The sequence below is a fragment of the Zalophus californianus genome, chromosome 4, assembly GCF_009762305.2.
Source record: "Zalophus californianus isolate mZalCal1 chromosome 4, mZalCal1.pri.v2, whole genome shotgun sequence".
Classification (NCBI taxonomy): Eukaryota; Metazoa; Chordata; class Mammalia; order Carnivora; family Otariidae; genus Zalophus; species Zalophus californianus.
In genome coordinates, this window is record NC_045598.1 from 154,258,537 (window position 1) to 154,274,264 (window position 15,728).

General features: G+C 37.8%; 1 protein-coding gene across 3 annotated transcripts in view; it reads left to right on the plus strand.

Annotated features, from left to right (window-relative positions):
• The window catches only part of VPS13B (vacuolar protein sorting 13 homolog B), a 752,513-nt gene that overhangs the window by 578,365 nt on the left and 158,420 nt on the right, over positions 1-15,728 (plus strand). For all 3 annotated transcript variants that reach the window (XM_027594446.2, XM_027594522.2, XM_027594354.2), the window contains exon 36: positions 10,096-10,491. In XM_027594446.2, the coding sequence (XP_027450247.2) occupies positions 10,096-10,491 (396 nt within the window). The remainder of the gene's footprint in view (positions 1-10,095; positions 10,492-15,728) is intronic.

A 15,728-nucleotide genomic window follows, 5' to 3' on the forward strand; every position in this document is an offset into this window, starting at 1 on the left:
TTCTTTATCCATTCATCTGTCAGTGGACATCTTGACTCTTTCCACAGTTTGGCTATTGTGGACATTGCTGCTATAAACATCGGGGTGCACATACCCTTTGGATCCCTACATTTGTGTCTTTGGGGTAAATACCCAGTAGTGCAATGGCTGGGTCGTATGGTAGCTCTATTTTCAACTTTTTGAGGAACCTCCTTACTGTTTTCCAGAGTGGCTGCACCAGCTTGCATTCCCACCAACAGTGTAGGAGGGTTCCCCTTTCTCCGCATCCCCACCAACATCTGTCGTTTCCAGACTTGTTACTTTTAGCCATTCTGACTGGTGTGAGGTGATATCTCATTGAGGTTTTGATTTGGATTTCCCTGATGCCGAGCGATGTTGAGCACTTTTTCATGTGTCTGTTGGCCATTTGGATGTCTTCTTTGGAAAAATGTCTGTTCATATCTTCTGCCCATTTCTTGATTGGATCATTTTGATTTGTTTCTTACAAAAAGTTAAAAACAGCTGTCTTGTGCTATGCATATATAGTTCTACTAGAGTTTTGAACTTTATGAAAACTTTCATCAGCTGCTGCTCAGTGATTGAGAGATTGTACTCCTAGGTTTAAGATCACCCAAAGAATGAAGTTTTGATGTATACATCACAGTTTTGACATGATCCCATAGGAAGGATAAATCAAGTGACCAAAGTGTCCAAAGAAAAAGCCCTCCTTGACCAATCCACTGGTCTGAGAAAGAGTTGTCTAGAAACCAACACCACAAAAATTGACATTAAAAATTCACATTTCACATTCATGAAACAAAAGAAATATATAAGAAATTTAAATAATTAAGCTTTCAAAATATTTTTAAAATCTGTAGCATTTATGCTTCTGAAGTTCTTCAAGTTTAAAATCACTGACACTCTTGGGACAAACTGTATGAGAGAGGGAAATCCAAGGTACTACTTCAGAATGTCTTTTTCCTAAAATTTGTTGAGTCCTGATCCATTGTTATGTATAAACTAGTGACCTCATAGAGATTCATGAATTTTGAAGATAGACAAGATAGGCAACTGTAATTAATTATGTACTTGCCATCTCCATTTCAAGCCATTAGACTTGTATGGAATATGTATTATGGGCTGTCCTCAGTGTTGCTTTGGGAAATGGATCTTTCTGATTTCAGACTATTCAAAACAGTTACATTTGATAAAGTAAGGTCAATGTGACTCAAATAGATTCATAGTTGAAATTCACCAATATGATTAGATTTTAGTATACATCTCCTTTTTAGAATTATCAGCATTTGAACTCTACTGACAAAAAGAAACCTTCTTTTAAAATGTATTTTGTAATACAAGTCAGGTCCTATGAAAGAATATATTCTCTCTTGTGAATTAACCTATTTTAGATAGCACCAAACTGAGCTGTGCTTTTGAGTTTTACCAGCTTAACTGACTCTAGTCTAGCTGTTAAAGCCTCTAATTTTAATATGCCTTATTCGGTGTTGGTACGATCAGGAAGTGTTCTGTGGCTTCCCTAACATTTAGGAATAGCATTCCATCTTTTTCACCTTCTACAGAAGGGGCACCAACAACGTTCTACTACCTTGTTGGAGGGGCCATGGAGAGTGGAAAGCAAACCTCAAAAAGTAACCTAGTACACATTTGGTTAACACATAGACCTAAAGTGGGCTTCCCCTACATATAAGAGCCATGGACATATTCAAGCTGTTTGGCCTTTTGAGGAACACATGTGAGACTAAAAACTAATGAAATGAAGTGGAAAGAAAACACTACTCTAGGGGCGCCTGGGTGGCTCATCGTTAAGCGTCTGCCTTCAGCTCAGGTCATGATCCCAGGGTCCTGGGATTGAGCCCCGCATCGGGCTCCCTGCTCAGCGGGGAGTCTGCTTCTCCCTCTCCCACTCCCCCGGCTTGTGTTCCCTCTCTCACTGTGTCTCTCTCTGTCAAATAAATAAATAAAATCTTTAAAAAAAATTAAAAAAACTATTCTATCATGCATATGACAAAGTCACATTGTTTTTTATTTTTTAAATTAATATGCAATGAAATCCTTTTTTGGTGTACAGTTCTGTGAATTTTAATTCAGATATACATAACTACTACCACAGTCAAAATACTGAACAGATCTATTATCCAGAAAAACCTCTCATGGTTTTTCTTCATAATCATACCCTCCCCCAAGCCCTAAACTGATGATAACTACTGCTCTCCATCACTTTAAGGGGTTTTGTTTATTTTGCCTTTTTGAGAATGTCATAGAAATGGAATCCCATAGCATATAACCTTTTCAGACTGGCTTCTTTCGTTTACATACTGCCTTTGAGACTCACCTAAGGTGTTGCATGCATTAGTAGTATATTCCTTTTTATTGCTGAGTAGTATTCCATTATGTGGATGTACCACAGTTTAACAGTTCATCCATTGGAGGCCATCTAAATTGTTTTCCAGTTTTGTGATTATGAATAGAGCTACATCAAACATTTGTGTATAAGTTGTGTTAACCTAACTTTTCATTCCTTTGTGATAAATGCCTAGGTGTGGGATTGGTGAGTTATATAAATCATATATGAAACTGCTAAAATGTTTTCTGGAGTAGATGTATCATTTGGCCTTCCCACCAGCAATGCATGAGAATCCCACTAGCTCCAGCTTCTCTACAGCACTTTATGTTGTCTGTATTTTTTTGTTTAGTCATTCTAATAGGTGTCTCATTGTCATTTTAATTTATTCTTTTCTAATGACTAATGATGTTGGACACCTTTGTATGTACTTATATGCCATGAATATATCCTCTTTGGTGAAGTGTCTATTCAGGTCTTTTGCCCATTGTAAAATTAGGCTGTTTGTTCCTTATTACCAAATTTTGAAAGATCTTTATTCTGGCTACAGATCTTTTGTCAGATAAGCAGTTTGCTAATATTTTCTCCCAGTACATAGCTTGTTCTTTTCATTCTCTTAATACTGCTTTTTACAGAGCAAAAGTTTTTAGTTATGAAGTCCAATTTATAAAATTTTTTAATTGAATCTTTGTTTTTTGGTACTATGTAGAAGAACCCTGCCTGACTCCAGGACTTGAAGATTTTCTCCTCTGTTTATATCTAAAGTGTTGTAATTTTACATTTTGCATTTAGATCCATGATCTCTGATCCATTTTGAGTTAATTTTATATAAGGTATAAAGTTGGGTTCAGGCACTTTTTTCTTTTCTTTTCTTTTTTTTGCATGTGGATGTCCAACACCATTTGTTAGCAAAACTATCTTTTCTTCATTGAATTGCCTTTGCACCTTTTCCAAAAATCATTTGGCAGTTTTTGCTTGGATCATATTTCTGTACTCTCTGTTTTGTTCCACTGACATGTGTGTATCCCTTCTCCAAGACTATGCTGTCTTGATCATGGTAGCTTCATGCTAAGCTTTAAAATCTTATAAGTCCTCCAGTGTTACTCTTCTTTTTCAAAATTCTTTTGGGTATTCTAGTTACTTTGTTCTCCTGTATAAATTTTATAATCAGCTTTTCTATATCTGAATAAATACTGCTGGGATTTTGATTGGAATTGTTTCAAATCTATAGATCAGTTGGGAGAAGATTGACATCTTTACTAAGTTGAGTCTCCCAGTCCATGAGTATATGTAAAGTATGTGTCTCCATTTACTTAGAGCTTTTTTGATATTTCATTGGAATTTTGTAGTGTTCAGCGTACATACCTGTATGTATTTTATTAGAATTATTCCTAAGTATTTATTTTATTTAGAGCTATTATAAATGTAATTTTTAAAAAAATTTTTTATTCCAACTGCACACTGCGGTTTGTAGAAATGGAATTGGTTTTTGTGTGGTGATCTTGTATTCTAAAATCTTGCCAAATTTCACTTATAAATTCTAGGAGTTTTTCTATATATTCCATGGAGTTTTCTACATGAGCAATCATGTTATCTGTGAATAGACATTTTTTCCCTTCCAATCTTTATGCCTTTTATTTCTTTTTTTTTTTTGCCTTATTGCACTGGGTAGGATGTTTAATATTATGTTGAGTATGAGTAGTAAGAATGCATATCCTTGCCTTTGTTTCTGATCCTAAGGGAAAAGCATTTGCTCCTTCATGATTAAGTATGATGTTAGCAATAAATTTTCATCTGTGAACTTCAACAGGTTAAGGAAGCTCCCCTCTATTGATAGTTTCTTAAGAGTTCTTACCATAAATGGATACTGAATTTTTCAAAACTTTTTCTGCATCAATTAGTATGATCTTTTTGTTTTTTAAACTGTTAACATCATTACTTTGATTGATTTTCTAATATTGAGCCAACCTTGTACTCCTGGCATAAACCCCTGTTGGTCATGGTATATTATTGGTTTTATATATTGCTGGTTTGATTTCTAGCTTTTTTTGAGGATTTTTATGGCTCTGTTCTTAAGGTCTGTAGTTTTACTGTCTTTCTGTTTTGGTATCAATAATGATGGTTTCATAAAATGGACTGAGTAGTATTCTCTCCTCTTCTATTTTTTGTGGCACAAAGAAATGAAGAAATGAAGGAAATGAGGGATTTTCATAGTCCCTGTTGTGAGCACTAGGAATTCTCCCCCCACTTGCTGAAGCCAGAAATAGGGGGTTTCTCCTAGTACTCCCTCTGTCCACACCTCATGCCACCTTCTCTTTTGGATTGCGTTTAGCACAGGCTATGGGATACAGAAGGAAAAATGGCAAACTCACCTCCATTTTGGTAGTATTTTGCACTCTCGCCATCTTCCCCAGTCTTTTGCTACCTTTCCTTTTCAGTGTCCTCAAGTAGCTATACTGTATAGGTTTTATAATTGCATTCTCTCCAGCTTCTGGATATGCATAGAGAGGATTCTATCTTCCCTAGAATCCTTAAATATATATATATATATTTTTTTAAGAGAGCATACGCATGAGCCAGGGAGGGGGAGAGAGGGAGAGAGAGAATCCTAAGAGGCTCCATGGCCAGCCCAGAGGCCAATGTGGGGCTCCATCTCATGACGCTGAGATCATGACCTGAGCAGAAATTAAGAGTCAGACGCTTAACTGACTGAGCTACCCAGGCACCCCTGGAATCCTTAAATAATTTTTTTTTAAAAGGGAACTGGCAACTAGCAAAAAGCAAGGTATATTAAATATTTTTGCTTTAGAAGAAAATGTAAAAAAAAAAAAAAAAAAAACTGAGGCAAACATTCCTAAGCCTTGAAACTTCATTTATACTCACATTAGAAACTCGGAATGTCGTGTGAGTAAATATGCATGTGGAATTCATGTTAGTTTTCTATTGATGCATAACAGATTAAGCACAAATGTAGTGGCTTGCAGCAACACGAAATTATTATCTCACAGTCCTGTAGGTCAAAAGTCCAGGTGGGTTCAGCTGGATTCTCTGCTCAGAACCTCACAAGGCCGAAATCAAGGTGTCGCTTGGGCTGGGCTCTAATCTGGAGGCTCCAGAGAAGAAACTCGTTCTAGTTATTTGCAGAATCTAGTTCCTTGTGGTTGTGGCATCAAGGTCCCTCATTCCTTATCTGTTGGCTAACCCCTCAGTTCTAGAGCCACTCATTCCTTCCTCCTTGTCATATGACCCCCATCATCCTCAAAGCAGTAATGGCATATAATAGAGCCCTTCTCAGGCTTCAGATCTCTCTGACTTCCCTTTCTGCCTCCTTCATATCCCTTTTAACGGGTTTATATATTTAGGCCTATCAAATAATTTCTGTGTCTTAAATTCACCTGACCTAGGCTTTTTATCACAACTATAAAACCCCTTCACAGCACAGCAGTACCTAAAGTAGTGTTTGATTTAATAACTAAGGGACAGAAATCTTGGGCAGGGGAGTCATCTTTAGAATTCTGCAGAACCAGATTAGAATGTTTTGAGATGCTGCAGCATGAAGTGACCAAACATGTACTTTGCGCAGAGTTGGAGGCCCAGTGCTGCATATTGATGATGAAAAATACGCACTCAAGGAACTTCTTGATTGGTGGGAGATATAATCTCACAAAATGATACTTGTGCAAGGGCAGCTTTGTGCAGAAAATGCTGAGCGGTGTCCTGAACATTAGGCATTGGGCGAAGAAAGGATATAGTAGGCAAAGGAGCAACATGAGCAAAGGCCTAGTGGTATGACATAGCAGGAGTTGGGGGGAGCAGGCTCTATAAAGTCTGTGATATTTCTGGAACCTCATTTTGTGAGGCAGGCAATGGCTGCAGATAAAGGCAACGCCTTTTTTCCATTCTAAGGAGCTTGGTCTTTTATACCATAGGTAAAGAAGAGCCATGAAAGAGTTTTAAATAGGAATGAGCCAATCAGGATTGCATTTGAAGCAAATCATTTGGAAATTACTCTGGAGACTGGATTAACGGGAATTGGTCTAGGCAGGGAAATCATTCAGGAGGTTTTATAATAGCTGAACAATATCAAAGCCATGGAGGAAAAAAATGGGGAATGGCTGGAGTGCTGGAGAGGAGGAGATTGGATTCGAGCAATATTTTGGAAGTAGAATTGACAGAACTTAGTCTTTGAGTGGATTTGGACCAGGACAAGAACATGAAATGGGTCAAAAAGTCAGATTTCTGATTGGAGCCACTTGGTAGATTATAGAGCCATTTACTGAGATAGGGAATATCACATGTCCAAGAGGAGTAAATGGATTGTTTTAGATAAAATGATTCAGTGAGCCTATGAGAGTTCAATAGAAAGGAAAAATTCATTCATTTTTTCCTTCAGCACATCACTGTGGAGCAGACCGTAGTTGAGGCACTCAGAATGTTAAGCTGTAGGACAGCCCTTACTGGCCAGGAGCTCACAGTTCACTGGACTGTGACAGATACATAAGAAGGTAACTCTAAAAATCATATAAATAGGTGCCTCATGAGCCACAATCCAAAGCGTATTCTGGAAGCAATGGATGAGCAGCATCTTCCTTGGCACAGGGTCAAGAAAGATTTCCTGGAGGAAGTGACTCAAGGACTAAGTCTCAAAGGATGAGTTAGGCAAATAACCAGAGGTATAAATAGTTTTTTTCTGTGTCACTGCGACCACAATGATACCTGAGATAGGATCCATATCAAGGTAGTAGTCAAGCAACACTTGGTAGATATGGTAGGTAGATATATATATACACACACATACCATTCCACGGGTGCTTTGACAGTCTACAGTTAGGGGAAATGGACCCCTTATGTTCAGCAGTTGGCTTAGATGGATATTTGGGCAACCTCCTGAATGGATCACTAAATTGTTTCTATGGCTACAGAATGAACACTTCAGACCCTTAGTTTAAGTCTGCACGTTATAAATCCAGACAAAAGCAGATAGTTTCTGGCCACAACATTTGAGTCTTCTATCTTTATAGCTTTTGTTTTGGTTTCCTGTTGTTCCTTTCATCTGTTAAGATTGTCCTCTTTTTTTCATTGTGGTAAAGGTAGTAGTATTTTCTGTGAGGCGATGGAATTTGGAAGGCCACATGAAAGGGTAGGTAGGCAGAGCAAATAAATGTATGGGTCATTTGAACCATCCAATTTTCCTAAAGTATTTTGCCCACCAGCCTCTGTCAGTACTCCAGAATCTATAAATCAAAAATAACGCCTTTCAAGAAGTGGTGCTGGTATAACCAGATACTCCCCTAAAAAAGAAGAAAGTTGGGCCCTTACCTCACATAGTACTCAAAAGTTAATACAACAACGATAGACCTAGGGCACCTGGGTGACTCAGTTGGTTAAAAGCATCTGCCTTCACCTCAGATAATCATCCCAGGGTCCTGGGATCGAGTCCTGCATAGGGTTCACTGCTCAGCGGGGAGTCTGCTTCAACCTCCGCCTGCCACTCCCCCTGCTTGTGTGCTTGTTCTCTCTCTCTCTCTCATGCATGCACAAAAATAAATAATACAATCTTTAAAAAAATAAAAACGATCATAGACCTAAATGTATGAGGTAAAACTATAAAACTTAGAAAACATAAGTGTCATGCTTTGTGATTTTGGGTTAGCAGTGGTTTCTTAATATGACCCTGAAAGCATCAGCAAAATAATAAATAAATTGGACTTCAAAAAATTAAAGTCTGTTGTGCTACAGATGATACCATCAAAAAACTGAAAAGACAATCCACAGAATGGGAGGAAATATTTGCAAATCCTATCTTTGATAGGGCCTTGTATCCAGAATATATAAAGAACTCATATAATTCAATAATAAAAAGATTAGCCAATTTTAAAATGAGCAAAGGATGTGAATAACATTTCTCCAAGAATATATACATATAACCAATAAGCACATGAAAAAGCATTCAACATCATTCGCCATTAGGGAGATACAAATCAAAATCACAAGGACTACCACTTCACCCACTGAGGTGTGACTATAATCAAATATGACCCAGCAGTCCCACTCCTAGGTAGATACCAAGGGAATTGAAAACATGATCACATAAAAATTTGCACATGAATGTTCATAGTAGCATTATTTATAATAGCCAAAGAGTAGAAATACCTCAAATGTCCATTAACTGTTAGTGGATGAACAAAATGTGGTATATCCATATGAGGGAGTATTATTCAGCCACAAAAAGGAATAACGTATTAATGATACATGTTTCAATAGGAATGAACCTTAAAACTTTTGCTGTGCTAACTGAAAGAAACCAGACACATAAGGCAAGATATATATTATGTAATTCTCTTTATATGAAATGTCCAGAAGAGGCAAATCTATAGAGAAAGAAATTAAAATAGTGGTTGCCTGCGGCTAGAGGTAGGGATTGGGTAGGGAGGGACTGCTAAGTGGTCTGGGATTATTTGGGGTGTGGTGATGATAATGTTCTGGAAATAGAGGCAAAAATTGCACAGTCTTGTTAGTTTACTAAAAACCATCGAATTGTTCACTTTAAATAAGTAAATTATATGGTGGGTGAGATAACCTATCAATAGGAAGTTAAAAAAATAACTCCTTTAAGTTAGGGTGTTTTTTCTGTTTAAAAAAATATGGGGAGCAGGGAGCATTTTGGTATTGCAAAGGGTGACTCAGATGTCTGATCCTTTCTGGCAGACAACTAGCTAGAAGTAGGACTCTCAGAGTTTTGCTAGGCCCGATTAAAGAAGCACATGGGAAGGCACACTTAAAAAGGGTGGCACCCCGAGGGAACGTGGGTGGCCAGGAGAAAACTGTAAGGTTCTCCTCCTTATGAAGAAAGGTATAGAAACTAACTTTATCTGCTTAATAACCTTGCCATTGGCTTCATCTGGAATTGTGTCTTGCAGTTTATACTCAGTCTCCGGTGAAAAGAACACTTGTTAGGTTCAGTTATGCTCAAACATAGGCGAGACACACTGTGCCAAGCACTGGATATAAAGATGTATGACCTGCTGTGCCTTCACAACGCTTCTAGTCTTAGGGCTTACTGATAATGAAAACAGAAGTAAGAAGGCAAAAACAGAAAATTAAAGCTGGTCAGTTTTAATGTCAGGTGCTGAGTAGCAAATAAGGACAACATCTGGTATATGGTACATATAAAATGGACTGTGAGTTTTAAGAGATCTCTGTGTACATATGTTACATTGGATGGGGTGTTTAAATGTCTTCGAATGCGGAATGTAGGCCACAAAGGGGAAACAAACCTTGTCTGCATATACTTGATCAGAGAATGAAGTAGGGCAGGCTACTTCAATTAGTCAGTTGGACAGATATTTATTGACACCAGTATTTGTGTCAAACATTGTGCTAGATACTAGGGGAAGTCCTTTTACCTTGGAAGAAAGAATGCCAGTTCCAGTAACAAACTAAAATAGCTGCTTAAGTCTGTCTCAGAGTGGGAGGGCAGAAAGAGATGTCAATGCATGGCCTTCACTCTGTCAGAACAGTCACATGGATTGAGACAGGAAGGTAGGCACGTAAGTAGTCCAGGGAAAGTGTTCCTTCAAGTAACTACGTGGAAAGATCAGTTAGGTGATGAATAAAAGAGTTATAACACCTGGCATCCTAATGAGTCCACCGTACAAGTGTAGGGAGACTTAAATAGGAGCTCGACAGGGAAGTAAGGGCTTATATTCAATGACAGAGCTTCAGTACTTTTCTTATCTGTTTCAATTATATAGCAGACATCAACTTGGACATATCAAAGCCTTTGAAAGCAAACCTGAGTTTTACCAAGTTGGATCAGATAAACAATTTATTAAAGAAGATAAGAAGTGCACACAGCAAAGAGACTTCAGCCCCTTCGGATACCACGCTGAATAAGGATGAGTTTCCAACCTCAAAATGTTACCGTGGAAAGTTGTCAAAACCTAAGGTTCACGGTGATGGAGCACAGAAGATTCCATTTCAAGAAAACATGTGGAGAACTGTTTCTTGCTTTCAAAAAATTTCTGTCCATACTACTCAGATTGTGGTCTCCATGGAAACTGTCCCCCATCCTAGTAAACCATGCCTATTAGCATCTTTATCAACCCTCAGTGGAAGCCTTAATGTCAAAGCAGCACAAAAAGTACCTGGTAAGTCACAGAAAGGGGGGGAGGGAGATAATAATATGATTTGTTTGCATCTGAAAATGCATAATTTTGAAGATTCATATTATGTAGAGGTTAAAAGTTTTAAGGACCATTACAGAGAGGGACGTTTCTGATTTGTGACCTTATTTTAAGAGGTAATTTTATAACAAATACTTTGAACTAAATATTTTAACACCCTAAATGAAACTGTTGGTATCCATCTCTTCGGGCATGTTCCTACAGATGTCTGTAAAATCATCCACTTCTAAATTCCTTTTTACCTAAAATAGCTTAGTGGAACAGTGGAGTATCAAGGTTTTCTTTTTCCCATATCTTTTTTTAAATTTTTTATTGTTATGTTAATCACCATATATTACATCATTAGTTTTTGATGCAGTGTTCCATGATTCATTATTTGCGTATAACACCCAGTGCTCCATACAGAGCGTGCCCTCTTTAATACCCATCACCAGGCTAACCCATCCCCCCACCTCCTCCCCTCTAGAACCCTCAGTTTGTTTTGCAGAGTCCATCGTCTCTCATGGTTCGTCTCCCCCTCCGATTTCCCCCCCTTCATTCTCACAGATCTGTACCTCTGAAACAAATAATACAGTATATGTTAAAAAAAAAAAAGAAGAAGAAGAAGATAGCAGGAGGGGAAGAATGGAGTATCAAGTTTTGTGAACCCTTAGAGCAGTGCTTCTCGAAGCGTGCTCTCAGAACCAACAGTATCAGCATCACCTAGGAACTCGTTAGAAATGCCAGGGTTCAGACCCTCCCCCTGACCTACTGAATCAACAGCTGTGGGCATGGAGCCCAGAAATCTGTGTTCCAAAAGCTCTGCAGATGATTCTGATGCACTGTATTAAGTCACTGGTCACAATTTATTTAAAAAGAGAGAAATTATTCAGGTGGCAAGTCTGCTACGCAAAGTGTAGCAAAAACCAAGGTTCAATTTGGCAGGGACAGTGCCAGTGACTGAGCCAGCAGTACCTGGCAGACGAAGGCTACGCTTCGGGACCTAGCCTAGCAAAGGGTGGTGAGGACCCTGCAAACTGGATGGCATCGATGGGTGGGGAGGTGAGAAATTAACCGGCAATGACATCCACATTTTTCTCTTTTGTTACCATGACTGAAGTGTTAATGTGCTTTTTCACACTGGAGAAGGGTAAGCAGAAGGAATGGGAAGAGGGGAAGAGAAAAGGCAAGGTACCGGTGGGAAGTAACAGTTTTCAGTCACAGAACCTGCTGCTGTTTGGAGTTCAGGGCACAGTGCCAGCAATTATACTTTGAAAAGTAAAAGTAGCAAAAGGAAACATTTTTTTCCACTTTAATTTGCAGGAAAGAATTGGGGCTAGAGGGATAGTGTAGGGGATAAAGTAAATCCTGAAACTCTATGCAACTTAGTTGCTTACTAAAAAGTAGGTAAGTGGCAGCTGGAGACTCCCTGGAACTTAATTCCATGTAGCCAGTTTGGGCACAGTAGTTTAAGAGATAAAGGAAAAGTTTTATGGTTGAGAAGTATGAGTTTTAGGCCAAAAAGTAGATGATTTATTTCTTTCTCACCAGAAATATTTGTGACCAAGCCAGCTAAAAGCACTGTATTTTTTTTTATTGTCTTAAAAGTTAGAAATGAAAAATGCAAGGTCCGTGGGACATGAAAGACTGTGAAGCACTGGAGGTTACTTACAGTGTCTGATTTATCCACAAATAGATTGCAACCCAGACAACACTGGCTGGTTCCCACGCCTTTCCAGTTGTACCTTCATCATAGCAGGGAAAGGTTAGGACGCAGAGGGAAACAATTTAAATGGACTGTCCTCAATTCTAGGTCCTTTTCTGTCTTGTTTTATTCATTTGCTACTCATATTTTACCCACTTTTAATAGTATCTGTCCTCAGTAAACATCTCTATAATGTCGTTAAAATCCTCTCCCTGAGCTCCACAAGATAGTGGACTCATTCTGCTTTTGTAACTTTTTTTTTCCCCCCTTCACCCTGGAAAAACTACATACCCCTATCTCTTACAATTATGCCCTTCAATCTAGTTAAACACAGAAATAGAAACTATAGCTCCTACAAAGACATTCTTTATACAAGTCTAATGTGTAGTGTCCAACAAACGTTCTCAAGTAGTTACTTGTGTCAACAAATCAAATTGAAGTTAGCTATTTAATAGGAACAATTTTATTATGAGAACATAACGAATGCCAAATCTGTTCTCTGCATTTCTCCTTCATGCAGCAGCATGCTCAGTTTAAGAAGATAACGTTAGCAAACTAATCACTAATTATAATCAAATAAAATAAGATTGTGTTAAGTTCTAGTTATTGCTGATGGCTGATTTCTGGGAAATTATAATTGAGAGATTATTACATATTTTTCAAAAATTAATGTATAGCTAAGCAAAACTTTTTAAAAGCGAAATATCATTTTTTAAGCTTTGAACATTAATTTCATTATATAGTTGAATATCTTAAAAAGTCATGCTTTGCAACCTGGATGAAATATACTCAAATATATATGCAAGGTATATTTTTGATGAGTGGTAAAAGTATCCCTCACCCCCCCCCAAAAAAAACCCTCCTACCAGTAGTTATATTTCTTTTCTTATTATGCAAGTGACATCGTTCTTCATTGAACTAAACTTTTTTATAGTGTATCTTTGAGCTCAACAGAGTTAATGTCAGATTTTTATAGTTTGAATCTAATACAGAAATACCTAACTGTGTCTTTGATTTTACAGTTTATGTAACTATTGTGACCCATCTGCAGCAGCTGCACTTTTCAAATTATTTGCTGAACCAAATTGAGCACAGTGACAAAAGTAGTCATTTCAGATGTACTATTAAACAGAGAGAGAAAAAGGAGCATTGCCTTGGTACAGTATAGCCATCTGCTGTACAGATGTTATTGTATAGAATGACTTAAGATAAAATAATTGTAGAAAATTTTCATTAAAACCTCAACAATTTGCACTTGTTTATGCGAATCTGCATAACTCCCCAATGAGACAACACACTTGGGGTTTCTTTGGTTCTCACTCACTTTCTCTTTGATCCTTTTTGATGTGCTGACTTTAATAAACACAGTCAAAAACACTGCAAAAACATCATGGAAAAAACTACAAAGGAACAATTATAGCAGCAGAAACTACTCTAATCCCTAACTTACGCAAGCTATTTTTAGTGAAATATTTTTTTTAACACTCTTTATGTGACAATGTTATATAAACAGGGTAAAACAGTCCTTTCCAGATGAGTTTTAATTTAGGAGCTGAAATAGATTTGTAATGCCAGAGGAATCTTATGTTCTAAGTAAAATTTAGAGAAACACAATGGGGAATGTGTTGTAGGCATGTTTCCTCACTTTTGAAGGGTACAAAAAATGTTTGAGTCCATCTAAGGATTGTATTTTTTATCATCTAAACTGTCATAAGCTTATGGGAAGAGTATGGGGAAAAGGAGTAACAAGAGCATGAAAGGGGAAAGTTAATCTTCTTCCCAACACATTGACAATACACTTAAATCCAGGACGTTTTCCTGTTCGTTTACTGGTTTCTGCAACAAAATATGTACAAATTATTCACTGAAATGTTCTCATCATTTGAAACAAAATGAAATGGTTAAATATTTTCAATTTAAAAAAGAAAAAAAATCCACAAGTTCTTCTTAGCCTTCTGTACTATCCTGTGACCCTAAACTATGAGAGTTTCAAGGGACTTGATTTTTTTCCTACTTCTACTCTGCAGATGCTAGTGTAACAGTGACTTATAATAACCTAACTCGTATTTCTGCTAGAATACTTATGTTCTCCCATATGTCTTTGGTAAAATGGCTCTGAAGTTCTGATTTTAGTAGACGTAATGCTTAGTTTTTTTTCAGTTGGCAAACAATACTGAGAAAAAAAATAACAAAATGAATCTCACTTAGAGATTCTATCTTATTTTCTGAAACATTTTAAGGCTTGGTAGTATTTCTTTTGCTCTCTATTAAATCCATCCCATTCTATAGTGTGTTCTTTTTAAAAACAACGCCCTTCCCCCCACCTACACACATAATACAATCTTTTTTTTTTTGTCGTTTGAAGTATGTCGTTTTGGAGAAACCATAAGTATGTAGCTATAAATTGTGAACGCAGTGTAGCATTTTCCATAGGCAGGGTGGGGAGTGAGCTGCAGACTTTCGCTCCCCTTGTCAGAGTAAATCATGGCTCTATTAGGGCAGCACTCCTTAGATTTTGGCAAATGAGGGTACACGATTCAGGCTGTGAAATGGCTATTCTTTAGGCTGCCTTGCTCTTGCTCAGGGACGCTTAGATTAGCGGGCTCCATGTAGATAAGGAAAAGGGAAATGGGATATAAACAAGTTCAGTGGCACAAAGGGTTGGGAGAAGAGCCTAAGTGAGGCCATCTTGGTTTGCATTTTAGTCAGAATTTGGGGAAAAGTTGCAAGGATCCTCTGTCCATAGGCACTTAGGGGACTTGTCATCCGTGGCAGAAAACAATGACTTGAACTCCTGGTCAAAGAGCTGTCATTTTAAATAACTTTCACTACCCCAGCCTCTGTCATCCAGATGCACTTACCTGTGTGTATAAACAGAAATAGAAAGACAGCACAGGCACATTATTTTTCACATAGAGGAATGCCTCTTCTCGTGTTCACCAAATTCAAGACCCATAAAACGTAAAGAACCTAAAGTTCCTTTTCATGTACTGAAAAGTGAAACCCGGTCATTAATTGATCCAAAGTGGAGCTCCAGCTTTTCATTCCACAGCTAACTGGATCTCCTGAGGAAAATCTCTCAAGGTGTTGTCATAGCTGTTGGATGCGGCAGAAATGCAAGTAAGCCTAAGGGGAAATAAAACATTAAATTAGATATGACTACCTAAAATAATATGTCGCAATAGCCAGCCATTTACAACACCCCAAAGACTTTCGTTACTTTTAGAAAGAAACAGCTTCTCTTTCCAATGCCTGAACAATAGGAAATGAATTCTTTGACAATTAAAGCCAGAGGACAAACTTAACTTTCAAGCCGCCACCGAGGACTGAAATGGAAGTACAGCTTGTGGACCACTATACAGATCACTAACAAACCTTAATGAATATTGGGTGTGGGCATCAGGGTCCTGTCATTTTTGACACTATGTCCCAAGTAGCTTAAACCCAACACTCAAGGAAAGGTGGAGACCTCATTGGGTCTGTAACATCTGGGATTTTATTTGTCATTTTGGCATAC